We start from the raw sequence: 17,953 nt of genomic DNA, 5'->3' as shown, positions 1-17,953 counted from the left end.
TCCACTATCAGTATTCAGAGTATTCAGATCTTTTACTTAAGTAAAAGTAGCAACACCACAGTAAATAAATACTCTAAGTAAAAGTCCTGCATTCAAAATCTTACTTAAGTAAAAGTACAAAAGTATTAGCATCAAAATATACTTAAACATACCAAAAGTGAAAGCACTCTCTATGCAGAATGTCCCATTTCAGAATAATATATATTATATTACTGGATCATAATTATTGGTTTATTAATGTGTTCATCGCTTTAATGTTGCAGCTAGTAAAGGTGGAGCTCATTTTAATTACTTTATATACTGCTGGTCAGCTTATCCTATAATAAAACATCTTCATTTATTAGTTGATTATATTTTGTGTTAATAATCTAAATCTGCAAAGTAACTAAAGTTATCAAATACATGTGGTGGAGTAAAAAGTATAATATTTCCCTCTGAGATGTAGTGGAGTAGAAGTAAAATGTAGCATAAAATGGAAATACTCAAGTAAAGTACAAGTGCCTCGAAATTGTGCTTGAGTAAATGTACTTAGTTACAATCCACCACAAGAATGTCCAGCCAGTTGCACTTTCACTTCTCCATTTGTGGAGGATTGTTTTGTAAAGCAGTTTCTACTTCTTGAGTTTTAAATTCCAATAAATGTTGTTCCCCTCTGATATTATATGTAAGAGTTGTATACATTAAAATAACATAAATTGGATCTGCAGTATAGATGAAGTCAAAGATAGAATATATTTTTCCATATTGAGTACACCAGTCATGCACTGTCTGGTCTGTCTGACATAGCTGGCTGCAGCCGTGTTTTAAAGATCTATGTCACAATTTCCTTGACACAGTCATCTATTCCCACTATAGCTATGTTTGCATCTGTCTAAAATGTGCGAGGATTCGGTTCCTGAAATTATGACTTCTTCTTTCTGATCCTCCCACATCTGGACAAGTGTGGATGAGAAAAAGGATGTTTACCCATTGTGTTTATGAGTGTGCTTTCTGAGGACTTCAGGTGCTCTGCTGCCTCCTTATTTGCTACAAATATGATCGTGCCAACCACAGAAGTCGCGTCAACCACAGAAGATTACTGGGTGAGTGGATATTTTTTCATCTTTCATGTGCATCATTTCATGTTATCAGGAGACGCAAAGTTCTGACTGAGACTTCCGATTCTGTTTATTTTCTATAACATTAAGTATCTAGCATAAACGTCAATTATCTTTAAAGTTGCTTTTTGATAAGATTAAATACTGAAACTGATTTTATTTGACGTTTTGTGAATCTTATAACCTTTGTGTCAAAAATAGCACTTATTGAGGCTCAAGTAAATTAAAATAAAACGGACAAGGATTGGTTTCAGCATTATAAAGTTTGTGAAATGCTGAGAAGTATAGCTTTTCTTGATCTGTTTCAGTAATTTGACAGAACTCTTTTCCTCTCTCTTGGCAACAGTATGGGGATGAGTATGACGGTTTCACCTGGTCCCCAAACACGAGCAGGACCCATGCAGCCCCATGCTTACAGGAGGACACCTACAGTTTTGCACAGAGGTACTCCCCTGTTGTATACAGCCTGGTGTTCCTCCTGGCTCTAGTGGGCAACGTGCTGGTTCTGTGTGTGATCCGACGCTACCGAAACTCTCAGAGCGGAGGAGCCTGCGCCTTCTCTCTGACGGACACCTTCCTCCTTCACCTGGCCATTTCTGACATCCTGCTGGCCTTCACCCTGCCCCTGTTTGCAGTGCAGTGGGCTCACCAGTGGGTGTTCGGTGTGGCTGTTTGCAAGATCTCCGGCGCCCTCTTTTCCCTGAACCGCTACAGCGGCATCCTCTTCCTGGCCTGCATCAGCTTTGACCGTTACCTGGCCATTGTTCACGCTGTCAGCTCTGGCTGGAAGCGCAACACCTGCCATGCCCAGATTGCGTGCGCCCTCATCTGGGTGGTCTGCCTGGGCCTGAGTGGAGTTGACATGACTTTCAAACAGGTAGTGCAGGTGAACATAGGCCATCAGAAGACGCTCCTGTGCCAGGTGTGGTTCACTGATAACTCCATCCAGTGGCAGGTAGGGCTGCAGCTGGTCAGTGTGGTTTTTGGTTTCGGGCTCCCCCTGCTGATCATGCTCTACTGCTACATCCGCATCTTCAAGGCTCTCTGCAACGCCACTCGCCACCAAAAGCGCAAGTCTCTCCGCCTCATCATCTCCTTAGTGTCTGTGTTTGTCATCTGCTGGGCACCGTACAACTGCTTCCAGCTGACAAACAGTCTGCACAGGCTGGAAGTGGTGACTGGAGGCTGCAAGTTTGGCCACGTGGTGGACATTGGGACACTGATCACGGAAAGCTTGGGGCTGTCGCACTGCGCCCTGAACCCTCTGCTGTACGGCTTCGTGGGGGTGAAGTTCAGGAAGGAGATGGGCAGTATGTGTAAGGGGCTGCTGGGACAGAGAGGCTTGCTGGGGATGAAGGAATGGAGGGAGAGGACGCGCAGGAGAACCACGGGATCTTTCAGCTCTGCAGAAAGCGAAAACACGTCCTTCTCTGTCATGGTCTGAAACTGGTTAGAGAGACAGGAAGAGGGAGATGATTAGGGGTGTGGGGGGGAATCGATACATCATAGTATGACGATATTTGGCCTGGCAATATTGTATCGATACACGTCAGGTATCAATCTTTTATTATAAACTATTAAGCTCTTAAGAATCTGACAACGAGCCTGGACACTATTCTGTCTTTCTGAGATTGTAGCGGGCTCAGTCTTAAAGCTAGAGAATCAAATGAAACTAGAAAAAAACATAATGAATCGATTGGTACCAAACATGTCATGTTAGCTTGTGTGGAAGAATGCTAAATAATGGCGAGGAAAAACTGGCATGGTCATTTTCAAAGGGGTCCCTTGACCTCTGACCTCAAGATATGTGAATGAAAACTCTGAGATGAACAGAGTGAAAACTGTATCTTATTAGATAAAACAGATGTTGACAAACTGCAAAATTTGCAGTTCAAAAACGGTAATAAATCACAATATATCTTAGCACAATACTCAACCTATCACAAAATGTTTAAAATCGCAATAAGATCATATCGTGACTTAAGTATTGTGATAATATTGTCGTATCGTTGGGCCTCTGGTTCTGATTCCCACCCCTAGAGATGATGGGAGATGTGCATGTTGTTGTGTATGTGTGAAGGAATGTGGGGCTGAGAGAAAAATAGAAAGATACCTTGAGTGAATTCAGAGAAAGAAAGGACTAAAAAAAAAACATATTTCCAGCTTATATAAGACTTTAAAAATGTTCTCAGACGGAAAAGTGACATACTTCTTCCACTGGTGCTTTTATAACTAGTTTCTATTGTGCAGCTTACAATATGTTAAGTTTTTCAAAGAAGACTGTAAATCATTAAGGGACGGTGAGGCAAAACGCCACACATGCTGACACCGTCATGTAACGTTTTTCCTGAGAGCTTGTTGATTTTTTTGTCCATAGGTCAAATCTTGTGAAACATCTCGATTTCTTCACATTCCTAGAAAAGCTTGTTCAGCAGTTAAGATGTAGCTTCACGTAGTCAGACTCATATTTCACATCCTTACACACGTAGATATTTGTCATCACACGCCACACTCGGATAGTTTGCAGCAAAACAAGTCTGAGCTTATAAAACAGTGACATTCTAATGTGTTGAAATTCTCGCTTTTCTTTATTGTTTTTTCCTCATGATCCATATACAGCTGTTCTCTCAGCTGGGTGCTTCAGCGAAAGAGGAAATGTATACAATATAACTTGTTTTGAATTTTGTTTATTACATCGAAACCATCCTGTTTGTGATGTACAAAGATTTTTATAATAAATATTTTGGAATAAAAATACGGTGCCATGTTCATATATTCCTCAACATGTCAGGTTCTCTCTTACTAGACCAGAGACAGAGGGAATAGACAGGATGAGCAAAATCCCCTTTCAGTATTACTTTATGACAGACTTTTCAAAACTGTGTGAGGAACTGAACCCACTTGCGGTTTCTTCTGTCTCAACTGAGGGTCTTCTGGTAAATTATATTATTGTGCAACGTTCATTTTCCGATCACAAAATGTGTTCATATTGTTCACAAGTCCAAAAGGTTTGGAACCACTAGTTTAATCTCTATCAATGCATTGTATGTCATCATCTTATTATTTATTAATATATATAATGTTTTTTATGTAAAATCTTAATCTCAAAAGAAACTGCAGCTGTCAAATAAATGTAGTGCAACATTTCCCTCTGAAATGTAGTAAAGTAGAAGTATAAAGTAGCTTAAAATGTGAAGTAAAGTAGCCTACAAGTATCTCAAAATTGTAATGTATTATATTCCACATCAATACTACTTCAAATCAACAAGGCCTCGCGACCCCCAGTGAAGCTTTGGCGACCCTTAGTGGTAACAAAGTATTGATGTGGAATAAAATACATTACAATTTTGAGGTACTGTACTGTATATATACATATATGTATATGTATATGTACATACTGTATATATATATATATATATACATATATGTCTATGTACATATATGTATCTATGTATGTGTACATAGACATATATATGTATGTGAACATATACAGTATATATGTATGTGTACACATATTATATATATTTATATATACTGTGTGTGTGTGTGTGTGTGTGTGTGTGTGTGTGTGTGTGTGTGTGTGTGTGTGTGCACAATCAAACACAACTGCAGGAAGTTTGTGTAAAACGAGTGATCTGGATACATTTTGAGCAGATTATTTCCTGTGAATATTTAATCAGAGATGAGTTTTCCTGAGTTTTTACACAAATCTGTCTGTCTGATGTACTTTTCTTTTAGAAAGGCCACACACACACACACACACATTCTTCAACCTGCTTTTATCCCCTTGTGTTGTTTTTGTTTTGTTTTGTTTTGTTTTGTTTTTGTACTTTGTTATTTGTCTTTCTCTGTATAATATCGTTTGGTCTTTTTTATATATGTGTCCCTTCACAGGTATTCACTTGTTTTTTGTATTCACTTTATAACACAATAAAAATCATTGAGCTATCTCGATGATTGTGTAAAACCATGACCCCGCCTAAAACATCCTCCTCAGACACTGATGTAAAAAGACATATTGCTGACTTTATTCCGTCCTAATTATGGTGATAACCGGGTAAACCAGCAGGTTGGAGCAGCTTTAATCTTATTGTTCAGTTGTGAAACACAACAGCTCCACTTGGTGGAGAGCGTCTCTTTGTGCGTCTCATTGTTCGCCTGCTTTGTGTTCAGCGCTGCGTGGTGCGTCAAGTCACGCACCAGAGAGCGGAAACAAGGAAGCTGGCCTTCAAAATAAAGCACGTGTTTCCCCACAATAATGGCATAGGCAATGCGGACTGTGCCATTTTTGTATCATATCCTGTGCTGGTCACTACAAACAAAAGAGCACTGTAGATTTCTCAACTTATTTCTCTTAGGTTTTTTTATTTCTTTATTTGTTCCCTCTTTTCAAGGCTGTTTTCATATATGCAATCCACTGTTTGTAATTACAACAGTCTATAAACCAACTTTTAAGTAGATGGGCTTACAGACAAACCCACCAAGTACACTAGAGAAAACAACCTCAACATTCAAAAACAAAACAAAACCAGGAAAAGTTATAACAATAATAATAATGACAAAAAGAAAGAGTAGAGTTAAAACAACAACAACAACAAAGCAAACAAGAAAATATAGTAATATAATTTACATGGGCACACACATGCATCCTCCTTAACGTGAGTTTTTTTTTTTTTTTTTAGACGCTGCAGTGAATTTCATTACAGATTTTATTTTGAAAAACAATGAATCGAGGTTTTTCGTGTGAGTTGGCAGGTTTGGCAATGTGCGAGAAGAAACGAAACGAGACGAGACGAGAAGAGGTGACATTTGTTTAAGCAAAACAATCCAGTGAGGAAGTAATTAAAGTGAGTGTAAGTTTATTCCTTGTGTGCGTAATAATCACAGGTTGTAAGGTCACATTGTGGTCACATTATGGACACAGTGTGCAGTGCGTCCGGGTTGTAAAACTTCCAGCTGAGGAAGAAGCGCAGCTTTTCTCATCGTCTGCTTTTTTTTAAATTTCCCCTGCTACCCGGGCGGTTCTGTTTATGGTGGATTTACCCTCAGCTTGTTTAAACACGTCATTCCTCTTTACTTCTCTAAAGTTTGCGCTCCAACTTGGAGAGACATTCTGTGCGTATTTTTGCTGGTCTTGAGGGTCAGCTCGACAGCTGCAGGAGTCTCAGCTTCCTCCCTCCAAAAGACACTGACGTTGACCCCGGAGGTGAAGAGACACAGCAAGTTGCTGAGTTTCTCCTTTTTTAGTATCATCAATCCACAGAGCACACACAGAGTGGTCATTGTCCTCTGAAGTCTACAGCTGCTGGAGCCATTTATGGTAAGTAACATCATGTATGTGCAAACTCCTCAAGGTTAGATCTCTTTTAAATTATACTTTTATATTCTTTTATTCGTTTTTATCTCGTGCACTTTGTGCTCTTTTATCTTGCTTTTATATATGTAAAGCACTTTGAATTACCTTTGTGTAATGAATGTGCTATGTAAATAAACGTGCCTTGCCTTGCCTTGCCTTTATGATAGGCCTATATAACCTATTATTGACTTTTATAATATATGTGAACTAGATAAAGGTCAAGGAAAACTTTATTATCCCCTAGGGGCAATTTGTTGTACAGTCAACAGTACCACACAGTCATCAAACAAATACAATAAACACAATAAATAGCCTATTAAAGGCAATAAATACAAAAGCTTACAACATTACAGGGCATTGATTAGGAAACCAATGGCAGTCGGAACAAAATCATTTCTGAGCCTATTGGTTCTAAGTTTAGGCAAACTGTATCTGCAGCCTGACAGGAGCAACCTGAACTCAATGGGATGGCTAGGATCAGCTAGGACTTACTGAACCTTCTTCAAGGTCCTACTTTGGAATAGAGGAGCCAAGTCATTCAGGGTGATGCCTGCAATTTTGCTGCACACTTTGACTATACCCTGCAACCTATTCCTGTTTTTGAGGGTAAGCAACCCATACCAGCTGATAAAAGAGAACGTCAAGACAGACTCGATAAAACAAGAATAAAACATCGACTAACTAATGCATAATTCCATCTGTAACATTGCAGTACTGCTATTCGAGCCTTTCGCTCAGTTTTTGGTGTCAGTTTCGAAACAGATCATTGCATAATTCATATCTGTCTGCGCACTCTTTAATGTGCCTTATCTTAACACATACCGGCACTTCTGGTTTCGTAGCGTGTTTGCATATCTCTACATCAACAGTCTAAAAAAAGTGACTATAGCTCACAGCCACTGTGCATAAAATAGCTTCATAGATTTTGTGGGTGTGCATGACCAGGGGGAACCACTCTGTTGCCTCATCCGGTGACATCATGATACCATGTGAGTTGAGTGAGAGGTTGAGCATGATTATAAAGACTCAGCTGGACTTCCCAAGGGTAGATTTACAAGACTCAACTCTCACACAGCTGACTGAGAGAAAGAGAAAGAGGAGTGTATAAGCTTTGGACATCTGTCCTCTGAGGCACTGCAGCATTTTGTATTTCTCTCTTCTAAGTTTGACCTTCTTTGCCTCCACAGTAAACGGACATGGACGTGCATCTCGATGGATTGTTTAGTCAGAACGGCAGCTACGACTACGATCAGGACTATGTGTATGAAGAGGACGTTGAGTTAAAAGCCAGTAAAGTGGTGTTGATCCCGCTCCTGTACTCCCTGGAGCTGGTTATAGGCCTGCTGGGGAATGGCCTGCTCCTGGCTGTCCTGGCTCAGAAGATACGATCCTGGACTATAACAGACACCTTCGTCCTCCACCAGTGTGTCGCCGACGTCCTGCTGCTGCTGACGCTGCCCTTATGGGCTGCACAGGCCGCTCAACAACGTGGATGGTGCTTTGGGGATTTTCTCTGCAAGATTAATGGAGCTGTTTTTAATGTAAGTACCAAGTGGTTTGTACAGTAGAACAGGCCGGGACTGGAAAGCGAAAGGGAGGTTGTTTCAGTGAAGCTATGAGAAAGTTGTGTTTGGCTGTAGGCCATTATTTCCTACTTAATGAAGACTCTTGGCAGACTAGGGTCATTGTACTTAATACTTTTATTGAGCAAGTATACTCCCTTTTCACATCCACATCCCTCCAGGCATTTCAGCGTTTCTGGTAAGAGGCAAGAGGGGGGGATCAGAGTAGGGGAGAAGTGAAAGTGATAAAGAAACTGGAGGTTTCCATCTGACTCAAGTTTCCATTTTCTTTTTCCTAGATCAACTTCTTCTGTGGGATCTTTCTACTGGTTTGCATCAGTCTGGATCGCTACCTGTCCATCGCCCACACCACCCAGCTATACTCCAAGAAGAAGCCCAGGTTGGCTCATATCAGCTGCCTGTCGGTCTGGATCGTCTCCATCTTCCTCACCTTCCCTGACTGTATTTTCCTGGAGGCGAGGTACGACCAAGCACAAGACAAAACCCTGTGTTTTCACAGCTACTCTCAGCCGGTAACTAATTGGCAGCTGGCATCACGCCTGCTCCACCACACGCTGGGCTTCCTGCTGCCTTCAGCCGCCCTGATCATCTGCTGCTCCTGTATCCTGCAGCGGCTGCAGCGTAGCAGCTCTATAGGCCCCAAGAAGCAGAGGGCCATCATGATCATGCTGCCCATGGTAGTGGTCTTCCTTCTCTGCTGGATGCCATACAACATCACCCTCATTGTTGACACTTTCAGAAGCAGCTCTAAGGAGCTGGAACGCTCCCTGAAAAAAGCTCTGAGTATCACATCTGGTCTGGGCTGCATGCACGCCTGCCTCAGGCCGCTGCTCTATTTCGGCCTGTGTGCAAACTTCAGGAAACGAACGCTGGCCATGTTGAGATGCGATAAAGTTGAATCTGAGAGCTGGCTGTGGGAGTTGGACGTGGGCGAGGAGGACCTCTCCAACCAGAATCACGAGGTGGAAGAGCTGAACCAGAGGACAAGTGTAGATCCGGTGCAGTCAACTGAGTGCTGATTAAAGGGGAACACCACCCAAATTAAGAATTCCAATATATTATTTCCATGGCCGAGGAAAGTTCAATCAAAATTTGTGAACATGAGCTCCTCTCTCTCAAAGCCAGAAACCAGAGAAGTAAGTCTCAAACTTGTGATGTCATAGGGTATAAAGTCTGGAGCTGCCCCATCGACAATGAATGGGAGACGGATTTCTTGGACCCACAGAATGTTTGTTTTCTTCTTTATACCCAAATGAGCTTTATTCTATTGTAGCGACCTCAGTTGTGAAACTGTAAATGTTCCCATATAGTCAGAACATTCCCCTGGGTGCTCTCAGTGTCATCTACAACATCTTTCCTATTCATTGTCTATGAAGCAGTTACACGCTTTATACCGTATGACATTACAAGTCGGAATTTTTGCACTCTAGTTTTTGGATTTTCAGGAGAGTTTTTCATGTTTACTAATATTTTTTGGACTGTCTGAGACCAAAGCAATGACATGTAGGAATTTTTGAAAATGGGCGTAGTTCCCCTTTAATGGACAAAAATGCCGTCCTGTGACTCAGAAGTGACCTGAGTAACGCTCCACCCCTGAGGGGAACTTAGTGTGAAGTCGTCATGGGTTCAAGGGATGGAGGACTTTATGATGGGTTGCGGATCAGAAATAGATATTTATAAAAATGACTCTTTCACATTGCACTTTAATGTGAAGTTTTCCGAGCCAAGTCATGGTGACAGTCAAACTTTTATTTTGTAATCACTGTTGCACAATTTTGCTCTTCACCCTAAATCATGAGTTTTTTTTATTCAATTGTGGACATCTGTATTTTTATTGTGTATTATTATTATTATTTTTATTTTTATTTTTGAAAGCAAACTTTTTTTTTCCATTGTTTTATATATTAGGGAAATGTGTCAGCTGTTAAACAATCATCATAAAGCTAATGCCATAATGGTTGAAACTGTGGGAACAGAATATGGGAATATAAACTCTTGTCAAAACAATATAATATAATTCGTCAGTCAGTGTTATGTGATCTTCCATTAAAGAGTCCGACAGAGTTTACAACTTAATTGTGGTTAACACAAACTGTTTCTCTTTTCTTGTTATCTTTAGGCAGGAAAGGTTAGTAAAGTGTGAATTCCACGATTGCGCAGCAGGTGTGTGTGTGTATGAGTGCAGTGAGGGAGTTTCCCTTTGGCGAATCACTCAATCTTATTTATTTTTGACTGTATTGTTTCAACATATATGTGTGGACTGTAGGACACCGTATGACACAAACAGGTGGTGATGTCATCAGTCAGGTGACAGAGAGCGAGACGTAGGAGGAGGAAGAGGGGGAGAAAAAAAAAGCTCTCTGTTGGTGCTGCAGTCTTTTCATAGCTCTCTTTTTACTCTCATCTAAAGACGTGTCTGTTTGTTTGGTGGAGAGAGAACAATGGCGTGCTTATGTGAAAGGGCAGTTGACTGGAAAAAAAGAGTAGGTGGCAAATGGAGGAAAGAAGAGGAGTCAGAGGAGATGAGATCTCATTTAAATATCACAGTGCACGCTGTGCTGCTGATCACGAAATTTGTGGTTTAAACTCCACGCTGCTGTGCAGGTTATGGCCTGCCAGGCAGACACACTTGATTTCTGCACTCAAGGCAAGATAATAATGTTAACACTAGGGCTGTCAATGCGAACGTGATAATAACGCATTAACACAAATTCGTTTTCACACCACTAATTTCTTTAACGCAGTAATGCAACTTGTGATTTTTAGGTTTCAGCGGGCTCATTTCTAAAGCTAGTGAAGATCCTGGCATCATATGAAACTAGAAAACCTAAGGAATCCATTGGTACCAACCGTGTCATACTAGCTCGTCGCTAAGGATGTTAAATATTGCCGCAAACTTGCACTATATTTTGGTGAGGAAAAACTGGCATGGTCATTTTCAAAGGGGTCCCTTGACCTCTGACCTCAAGATATGTGAATGAAAATGGGTTCTATGGGTACCCACATGTCTCCCCTTTACAGACATGCCCACCTTATAATAATCACATGCAGTTTGGGGCAAGTCATAGTCAAGTCAGCACACTGACACACTGACAGCTGTTGTTGCCTGTTGGGCTGCAGTTTGCCATGTAATGATTTGATCAAATTTTTTTAATGCTAAATGCAGTACCTGTGAGGGTTTCTGGACAATATTTGTCATTGTTTTGTGTTGTTAATTGGTTTCCAATAATATACATACATTTGCATGAAGCAAGCATATTTGCCCGCTCCCATGTTGATAAGAGTATTAAACACTTAACAAATCTCCCTTTTAAGGTACATTTTGAACAGATAAAAAATGTGCAATTAATTTGCTTAATTTGGACAATCATGCGATTAATCGCGATTAAATATTTCCCTAGTTAACACTTATAAATGTGACTGGAAATAAATTACTTTCATAACTGTTCTCAATGTGCAGTAATTTCACACAAGAAAAGAAACAGTTTCCCTCTTCTCAGGCCACCTATTTTCCTTCCTCTTTCTGCTTTCACTACAGTGGTGTTCAAGTTCATCTACAGCTAAAGTCTCAAGATAAACGTGGTCTAATTTGAGAAATGCTGGTTGACTGTGACAGCAGCAACACGTCAAATTTATAGCATTACTGATTATATTTAGTCTTGAGTATTGCATCCGATTGAAGTGTTATTTCCTGTGTAAGCTAGAGCTTCTCAAACTAAGAGACAAGCGGCTAATCGGGACTTTTCTTTAATGAGTAACAAATCTGTTATCAGTACAAACACAAAGTTTGTTGCACTGTCCACAAGAACCCCCCTCAAAAATCAAGGCCTTGCCTCATTAAAGGAGAAAAGTTTAAAAAACAACGTGACTAGCTTCTTGACCACATACCACACAGAGCTTGATGTGTTCGAATGGGCGTGCAGCCAGGCTCTTGACTCTCGGAATGACTGTGGAAGAGTTTATGTTTACAAGAGCTGCTGCTTCTGGAGTGAACTGTTTATACTGTAGACACACTGGTTGTTACTGGAAACAAGCCAGTTTAAGGGATGACCTCTCAACACCACCATCACCCTGCTGCAGTCAAATGTTTGCCTCTCATGTAAATCATGAACAAGATGTGTTATAAGGGTTAGCAGTGGTGTCATGCTGTGGTTTTCTAGTAATCGTGTGTGCACATTGGTTGATTTTGGAGAAGTCAGCTACGTGTCACGGCATTTCTCTGTTCTCTTTGCACGTCTATAACTTTTCGTTTCTGCTAAACCACGTGTTTGAGGATGTGCGGCTGTTTTGTTTTTTTACTTCAATTTCCTGTCAAAAAGATAGAAGATGTTTCCACTGAAACCGTTTCATGTGGTTTTGCAGTTAACTTGTTGCTCTTGCATGTATTAATATATGTAATTAAGTGATCCTAACTATATCATAATCATAGAGAACAGGTTAGAAATGTTAATATATTGAAATGTCTCAGATGCTCAATACATACAAAAAGAAGAGAGAATAGAAAGAGGTGTTGCACAATCTAACTTCTAATGTTTAAATTGTGAAGTTTCATGCTGCAAACTCATCTATCGTCTATCTGAGTTGCAACATCCATTACCGTGCAGTATACATGTATGCTTGACTGATTTTATAACGTCTTCACTGGCTGTATAGGAAAAATGTGCAAACATCACTTTCTGTGAATTACCAATCAAGGTTACAATTTGGAAAACCTTGAGTAAAACAAGTAAAACACAGATTGTTACAGTCCATAAGACTTTTTAAAATGAAGCGCATGTGTGTTTGGATTATGCAGAAACATAATACAAGCAGGAGCTAAACCCCAGCCATGGCATCTTGCTGGCTCCTTGCTTACAGTGGAAGCTGCAGACACAATACCTTTCACTTTAATTGCTGATGAACAGCCTTTTTGTCTAGCCACCAAACAAACTCTGTAGCATTTTCAAGGTATTTTTAAAAATCTATTTATTCATTTAACTGTTCAACTATACTTTGTGTAAATTTACATTATGGTCTAAGAGTTGTTTCAAAGCTTTCTCTACACTACCAGGTATGTTTTTATGCCTAAAAAACAGTAACATGTTAAGAAATGTAGGCCTTTAAGTGGTCCTGTTGGCCCTGTTGCTGTACTGTAATGTAAAAGACACACTGGTTTATGATTAAAAAAATAACATTTTATTCTGTATTTGAGCAATCCATATACAAAACATAGTTCAACATACAGTATAATTGGGGTACAAAAATGTCATTTAAAAGATTGTATGCAAAACAGTATATGCAGTAATAATACTTAATACAGTATTACAGGTTATGTTGCAATGTAGCCTTACAGTTCTACTACTACAAAAATAAAAAAATATATATCTTCTGCCTACAAGTACAGGTGTATGACCTCAAGTCCCAGACAGACAAAATCATATTTGGTCATATCCATGTTCAGTTCGGCTGACCTGAATGCTTCGAAGCTTCGACTGTTGCCATGGTAATCGACCGCCAAACCAGTGTTCATATGCTTCGATTTTGTTTTTTTATACCAGAAATAAAGTATAAATCCCCAAATAGCCCAGGAAATAAGGATTAATCCCACAACATTCTTCATATGCAACATGAATTATTATTAATTATTACCCCACTTTGTTGAATACTCGATTCTGATTGGTCAATCACGGCATTCTACGGTCTGTTATTTCTTTATAGCAGACTGTTGCTATGTATAACAGACCGTTGCTATGGGCGCGGTTCTGATTTCGGAACTGATTGCCGTGCATTCGGCATTGCCCTGTCGGGGTTTATTTCACAACAATGACCAGCTCATTGTACATTATCCCTTACTTATTCTCTGACGGATATTGCTGTTTGTTGTGTGTGGATGTGTGTGTATGTGTGTGTTTGTGTGGATGAGTTTGTGTGTACAGTAGTGCAGCAGCGGCACTGAAATGGGGAGATACAGACAGACAGACAGACAGAAGAACATGTCAGCCACGCCGCAAAGCTTCCAATGCCATTGAATATTTCTCACTGAAGCTTCGAAGCCCAAAGAGTGGTGTTCGCGACAGCCCTAATATTCAGCTACTAATGCACTGTGAACTACAGGAAAATCAAAGAATGCATAGCCTGTTGCCAGTTATATAACACAGGGAATTTACAGAAACACACAGCTGTACACTCAGCTGTTCATGTGTCTGTTTGTAAGCTTGTTCAGGTTTGTGCATGTGCTTGTTAATATTTCTGTCTCTCTCTCTCTCAGACAGCAATGGAGTTGGAGGTGTCGGCAGACTCGGACCAAAAGGAGCTTCTTCGGCTGGTACCAACAGATTGCAGTTTGGCACTCATCTTCAGCTTGCAGCCCAGAGACCTCAGGATGTCCAGGAGCTGACGCCGGAACTTCACACCCACAAATGCGTACAGGACGGGATTGAGGCAGCAGTGGAGGTAACCCACGGAGGAGGTAATTACCTTGGCTTTATCCAGAGATGTTCTGACTCCACAGGTGTCGCTGCTGTTTGCTGTTTGAAGTGTGTCCACCATGAGGGTGATGTTGTATGGCGTCCAGCAGACAAAGAAAACCACCACCACGGCTACGATGACCCTGAAAGCTTTCTGCTTTTGGATGCCCTTGGAGCCGCACCGCAGCCGCCGCAGGATGCAGGAGTAGCAGAAGATCAGGATGACTGAAGGCAGCAGGAAGCCCACCGTGTGGTAGAGCAGGCGTGATGCCTGTCGCCATACGCCTACCGTCTGTCGCCGGTCATCTTCTGCCTCAGAGGCAAACTTGAAGTAGTTGCGAACACACTCTGTTCTCTGTCGCCTGCGATCCTCCACAGCATCCAAAAAGATCCAGTCAGGGATAGAGAGGAGCAGGGAGAAGAGCCACACCGCCAAGCAGCTGACCTGAACGACCCAGGGCTTCTTGCGGGAGTACATTTGGGTGGCGTGGACGATGGACACGTAGCGGTCCAGACTGATGCAGGCCAGCAGAAAGATCCCACAGTAGAAGTTGATCTGAGGGTATAAAAAATCAGCCAAAGAGATGTGAAAAATATTTTTGCAACCACTGACTATCATGCCCCTCAATGCAGTTTCAGTGCATCTTTCCTGCTGCACACCTCTTACCGTGAAAACAGCTCCAGTGATCTTACAGAGAGGAGCGCCGAAGGTCCACCCATCAGCTTGAGCGGCCTGTGCAGCCCAGAGGGGCAGCGTCACCAGCAACAGGACGTCTGCCACACCCAGGTGGAGGATGAAGGTGTCAGTCACACTCCAGGTCCTTCTGCTCTGCAACAGAACTCCCAGCAGCACTGCGTTCCCCAGGATACCCACAACAAACGCCACAGAGTACAGAACTGGGATGAACACCGCCTCAAAACGCGTAGCCTCGTCCAGGTCGCACACATCACCTCCCTCACAACAATATTCGGCATCATCGGAGGAATTGTCATAGTCAAAGCCATATAATTCACCAGCGCCGTCAAGGAGGCCAACGTTTCCGGACCATGTGATCACGCCAGTGTCCATCAGTGAACTCTGCACAAAAAGAAGAGGAGGGAGAAGAAGAAGAGGAGGAAATCTATACATTAAAGATGAGCTATTATGCTTATTTCCAGGTGCATACTTGTAATTTGGGTTTCTACTAGAACATGTTTACATGCTTTAATGTTTAAAAAACACTGCTGCAGCACCTCTTTTCACCCTCTGTCTGAGCTCCTGGTGACATCACCACGTTACGAAAGATAAGGAGGGACTTCAAGCTAGGTGTTTCAGGCAGTTCAGTGTTTCTGTGGGGGAGGGTAACTCCCTTTGGTGTGGACTTTGGGCTTTGTAACTTGGCAGACCTTTTACATGCACAAAAAACTGCAGTATATAACACATTAAAGGAAAGGGAAAAATTGCAAAAGCATAATAGGTCCCCTTTAATTTGGTTTGAGCACTTGACGTGTGTAATCTGTTTCTACCACATGGTGGTGCTGTTTAACTTGAAACAAATCTATCTATCTATCTATCTATCTATCTATCTATCTATCTATCTATCTATCTATCTATCTATCTATCTATCTATCTATCTATCTATCTATCTATCTATCTATCTATCTATCTATCTATCTATCTATCCATCCATCTCTATATATCTATCTATCTATCTATCTATCTATCTATCTATCTATCTATCTATCCATCTATCCATCTATCCATCTATCTCTATCTATCTATCTATCTCAATCTCACAGTTCATTTAAATGCTCTGTGCAATACAATGAAATAACAAACAAGGCAGAATCAGACCACATAAGAGCAAGATAACTATTCACACATCTATGAAATATATCAAACAAAAGAGGATAAGTCACCATTATATGCATTTCAACGTAAAAGAAAAAGTTTGTTTGCTATTAAACATAATCCTGAACATAAGCCAACATTTGGGAAAAAAATGTAAATTAAAAAAATCCTGAAGTCTAAAATTAAAACACACAATTAGCTAATTATTGTTGTTTACTTCGGCCTTGTTAAAACTCTAACAGCAGTATTCTGGACAAGTTGTATCTGTGCTAATGAGCTTTTGGGGGACAATGACAGAAGCACATTAGAGCAAATATTTTGTAGGTGAAAGAAGAGACATTTTTGTATGTTAAATGTAACGGGGAAATAATGGTTTTAAGGAACGGTGCCCGATGAACTGTATGACTTTGTGCCAATCATCATGATCTCAGTTCCCTGTTTAGCTGGAAGATTTTTGACAATTTTTGCCACACTACTGGTGAAGGGGTATGTACAGAATTTCTTTAAATAGATGGGGAAGAGAAATTTCTGAGAGGAAGCGTGTCTAAATTTCCGTTTCAGAAGTTAAAAGCCTTTATGCACTAAACTATTAATCATAATGTTTTGTCATAATTGATTTTCAAGAATAAACAAAAAGAAGCAAAATAGCATGACACAAGAATAACATGGACAAATAACATGAAATATAAATAATGAAATGTAAATAAAACAAAGACAGGCGAGGACGATTATGGGGGTGAAAAAGCACAACAGAAGTAACAAAGGTGGCAAAGATGAAATGAACATCCAAGTGACACAGAAGAGTAAATTAAATAAATAGAAATAAATTAAATAACAATTGTTTAATCACGATGTTAATTAACAACTGTAAGTTGTTGCATAAATTATCATTTGGTCATGGTGAATGATTGAAAAGCCTAATTTGACTGTAGCTCCATTGCGCGAAAATGATGCAACTTTGTTTTACTGAATGGCACGGTAATGTTAACGGCTACAAACCACATCAGTCTAACACTGTGGTCTCTAAAGGTGTGAGAACAAACAGCAAAAAGGAGTGAACAAATATGAAAACAAGACTAAATTTTATGTTGATCAGTAATTAGTTAATAAGGTGAAAATCACATAAACAAAACAGGTGTACAGGGAAGTAAAAAAAGCTGTTAAAATGCATTGATAAAATAATAAATAATGATGTATTAAAATCTTCCTAGGGAAGAACAATATATGCATCATCTAGAAAATAAGGCTTATGGTAATAACTTACCGAATTGTAATCTTTTGATAATGTGTACTTCTCAGTGAGACGTTCACAAGGCTAAAGGCAGAAATGAGCCTATAGACCTCCTACAGAGTCAAAAATACCCGCCTCTAAAAGTGTATGAGGTGTGAGGTCTGTTCACCACTCAATGAAGAGAAGCAACCATGCAGAGGGTTTATTGTTTTTAGGGGAAATTAGGGAAACTGTTGTATTGATAATTGGAGTTATTTATTTAAACTTCACTGTTATATTTCTATTTTATGCTCGCTTTAAAAAAACAAAACTCTTTTTTTAAAAAACAAAACAGCTTGAAAATGAAGTTTTATGTTGACAAACAGGGCTGTGTATTGGCAAGAATCTGGCGATACGATACGTATCATGA

At 40.3% G+C, this 17,953-nt stretch overlaps 3 protein-coding genes across 6 annotated transcripts; 2 read left to right on the top strand and 1 right to left on the bottom strand.

The window, feature by feature from the left end:
• The first annotated feature begins 691 nt into the window (after positions 1–691).
• cxcr3.2 (chemokine (C-X-C motif) receptor 3, tandem duplicate 2) lies at positions 692–3,852 on the top strand. Its single transcript, XM_074653166.1, has 2 exons — positions 692–1,082; positions 1,444–3,852. Exons 1-2 carry the CDS (start codon positions 978–980, stop codon positions 2,539–2,541), a joined length of 1,203 nt encoding a protein of 400 aa, XP_074509267.1. The 5' UTR covers positions 692–977; the 3' UTR covers positions 2,542–3,852.
• A 1,982-nt stretch (positions 3,853–5,834) lies between these two features.
• LOC141778741 (C-X-C chemokine receptor type 3-like) lies at positions 5,835–10,112 on the top strand. Of its 3 annotated transcripts, XM_074653164.1 has the most exons (4): positions 5,835–5,944; positions 6,185–6,417; positions 7,641–7,994; positions 8,315–10,112. In XM_074653164.1, exons 3-4 carry the CDS (start codon positions 7,650–7,652, stop codon positions 9,053–9,055), a joined length of 1,086 nt encoding a protein of 361 aa, XP_074509265.1. In that variant the 5' UTR covers positions 5,835–5,944; positions 6,185–6,417; positions 7,641–7,649; the 3' UTR covers positions 9,056–10,112. The 3 variants fall into 3 exon arrangements, with proteins under 3 accessions (XP_074509265.1, XP_074509266.1, XP_074509264.1); XM_074653165.1 differs by lacking the exon at positions 6,185–6,417 and having other exon boundaries at positions 5,863–5,944; XM_074653163.1 differs by lacking the exon at positions 5,835–5,944 and having other exon boundaries at positions 5,951–6,417.
• A 3,076-nt stretch (positions 10,113–13,188) lies between these two features.
• On the bottom strand, positions 13,189–17,624 carry cxcr3.1 (chemokine (C-X-C motif) receptor 3, tandem duplicate 1). 2 transcript variants are annotated; one of them, XM_074653162.1, is made up of 3 exons: positions 17,578–17,624; positions 15,150–15,560; positions 13,189–15,038 (listed from the first exon to the last, which is right to left on the bottom strand). In XM_074653162.1, exons 2-3 carry the CDS (start codon positions 15,549–15,551, stop codon positions 14,280–14,282), a joined length of 1,161 nt encoding a protein of 386 aa, XP_074509263.1. In that variant the 5' UTR covers positions 15,552–15,560; positions 17,578–17,624; the 3' UTR covers positions 13,189–14,279. The 2 variants fall into 2 exon arrangements, with proteins under 2 accessions (XP_074509263.1, XP_074509262.1); XM_074653161.1 differs by lacking the exon at positions 17,578–17,624 and having other exon boundaries at positions 15,150–17,567.
• Between the last annotated feature and the right edge of the window lie 329 nt (positions 17,625–17,953).

Source organism: Sebastes fasciatus, chromosome 12 (assembly GCF_043250625.1).
Source record: "Sebastes fasciatus isolate fSebFas1 chromosome 12, fSebFas1.pri, whole genome shotgun sequence".
NCBI classification, from domain to species: domain Eukaryota; kingdom Metazoa; phylum Chordata; class Actinopteri; order Perciformes; family Sebastidae; genus Sebastes; species Sebastes fasciatus.
Note: the sequence above shows the minus strand (reverse complement) of the source record. Positions and strands in the feature narration are given on the sequence as shown.

Bases quoted from the DNA above. Each gene is read 5' to 3' on its own strand.
- cxcr3.2 (XM_074653166.1), top strand. From the start codon at position 978: ATGAGTGTGCTTTCTGAGGACTTCAGGTGCTCTGCTGCCTCCTTATTT. The intron at 1,083-1,443 runs GTGAGTGGATAT...TCTTGGCAACAG, and splicing joins CAACCACAGAAGATTACTGG to TATGGGGATGAGTATGACGG.
- LOC141778741 (XM_074653164.1), top strand. From the start codon at position 7,650: ATGGACGTGCATCTCGATGGATTGTTTAGTCAGAACGGCAGCTACGAC. The intron at 7,995-8,314 runs GTAAGTACCAAG...TCTTTTTCCTAG, and splicing joins TTAATGGAGCTGTTTTTAAT to ATCAACTTCTTCTGTGGGAT.
- cxcr3.1 (XM_074653161.1), bottom strand. From the start codon at position 15,611: ATGTATAGATTTCCTCCTCTTCTTCTTCTCCCTCCTCTTCTTTTTGTG. The intron at 15,039-15,149 runs GTAAGAGGTGTG...TTATACCCTCAG, and splicing joins TCACTGGAGCTGTTTTCACG to ATCAACTTCTACTGTGGGAT.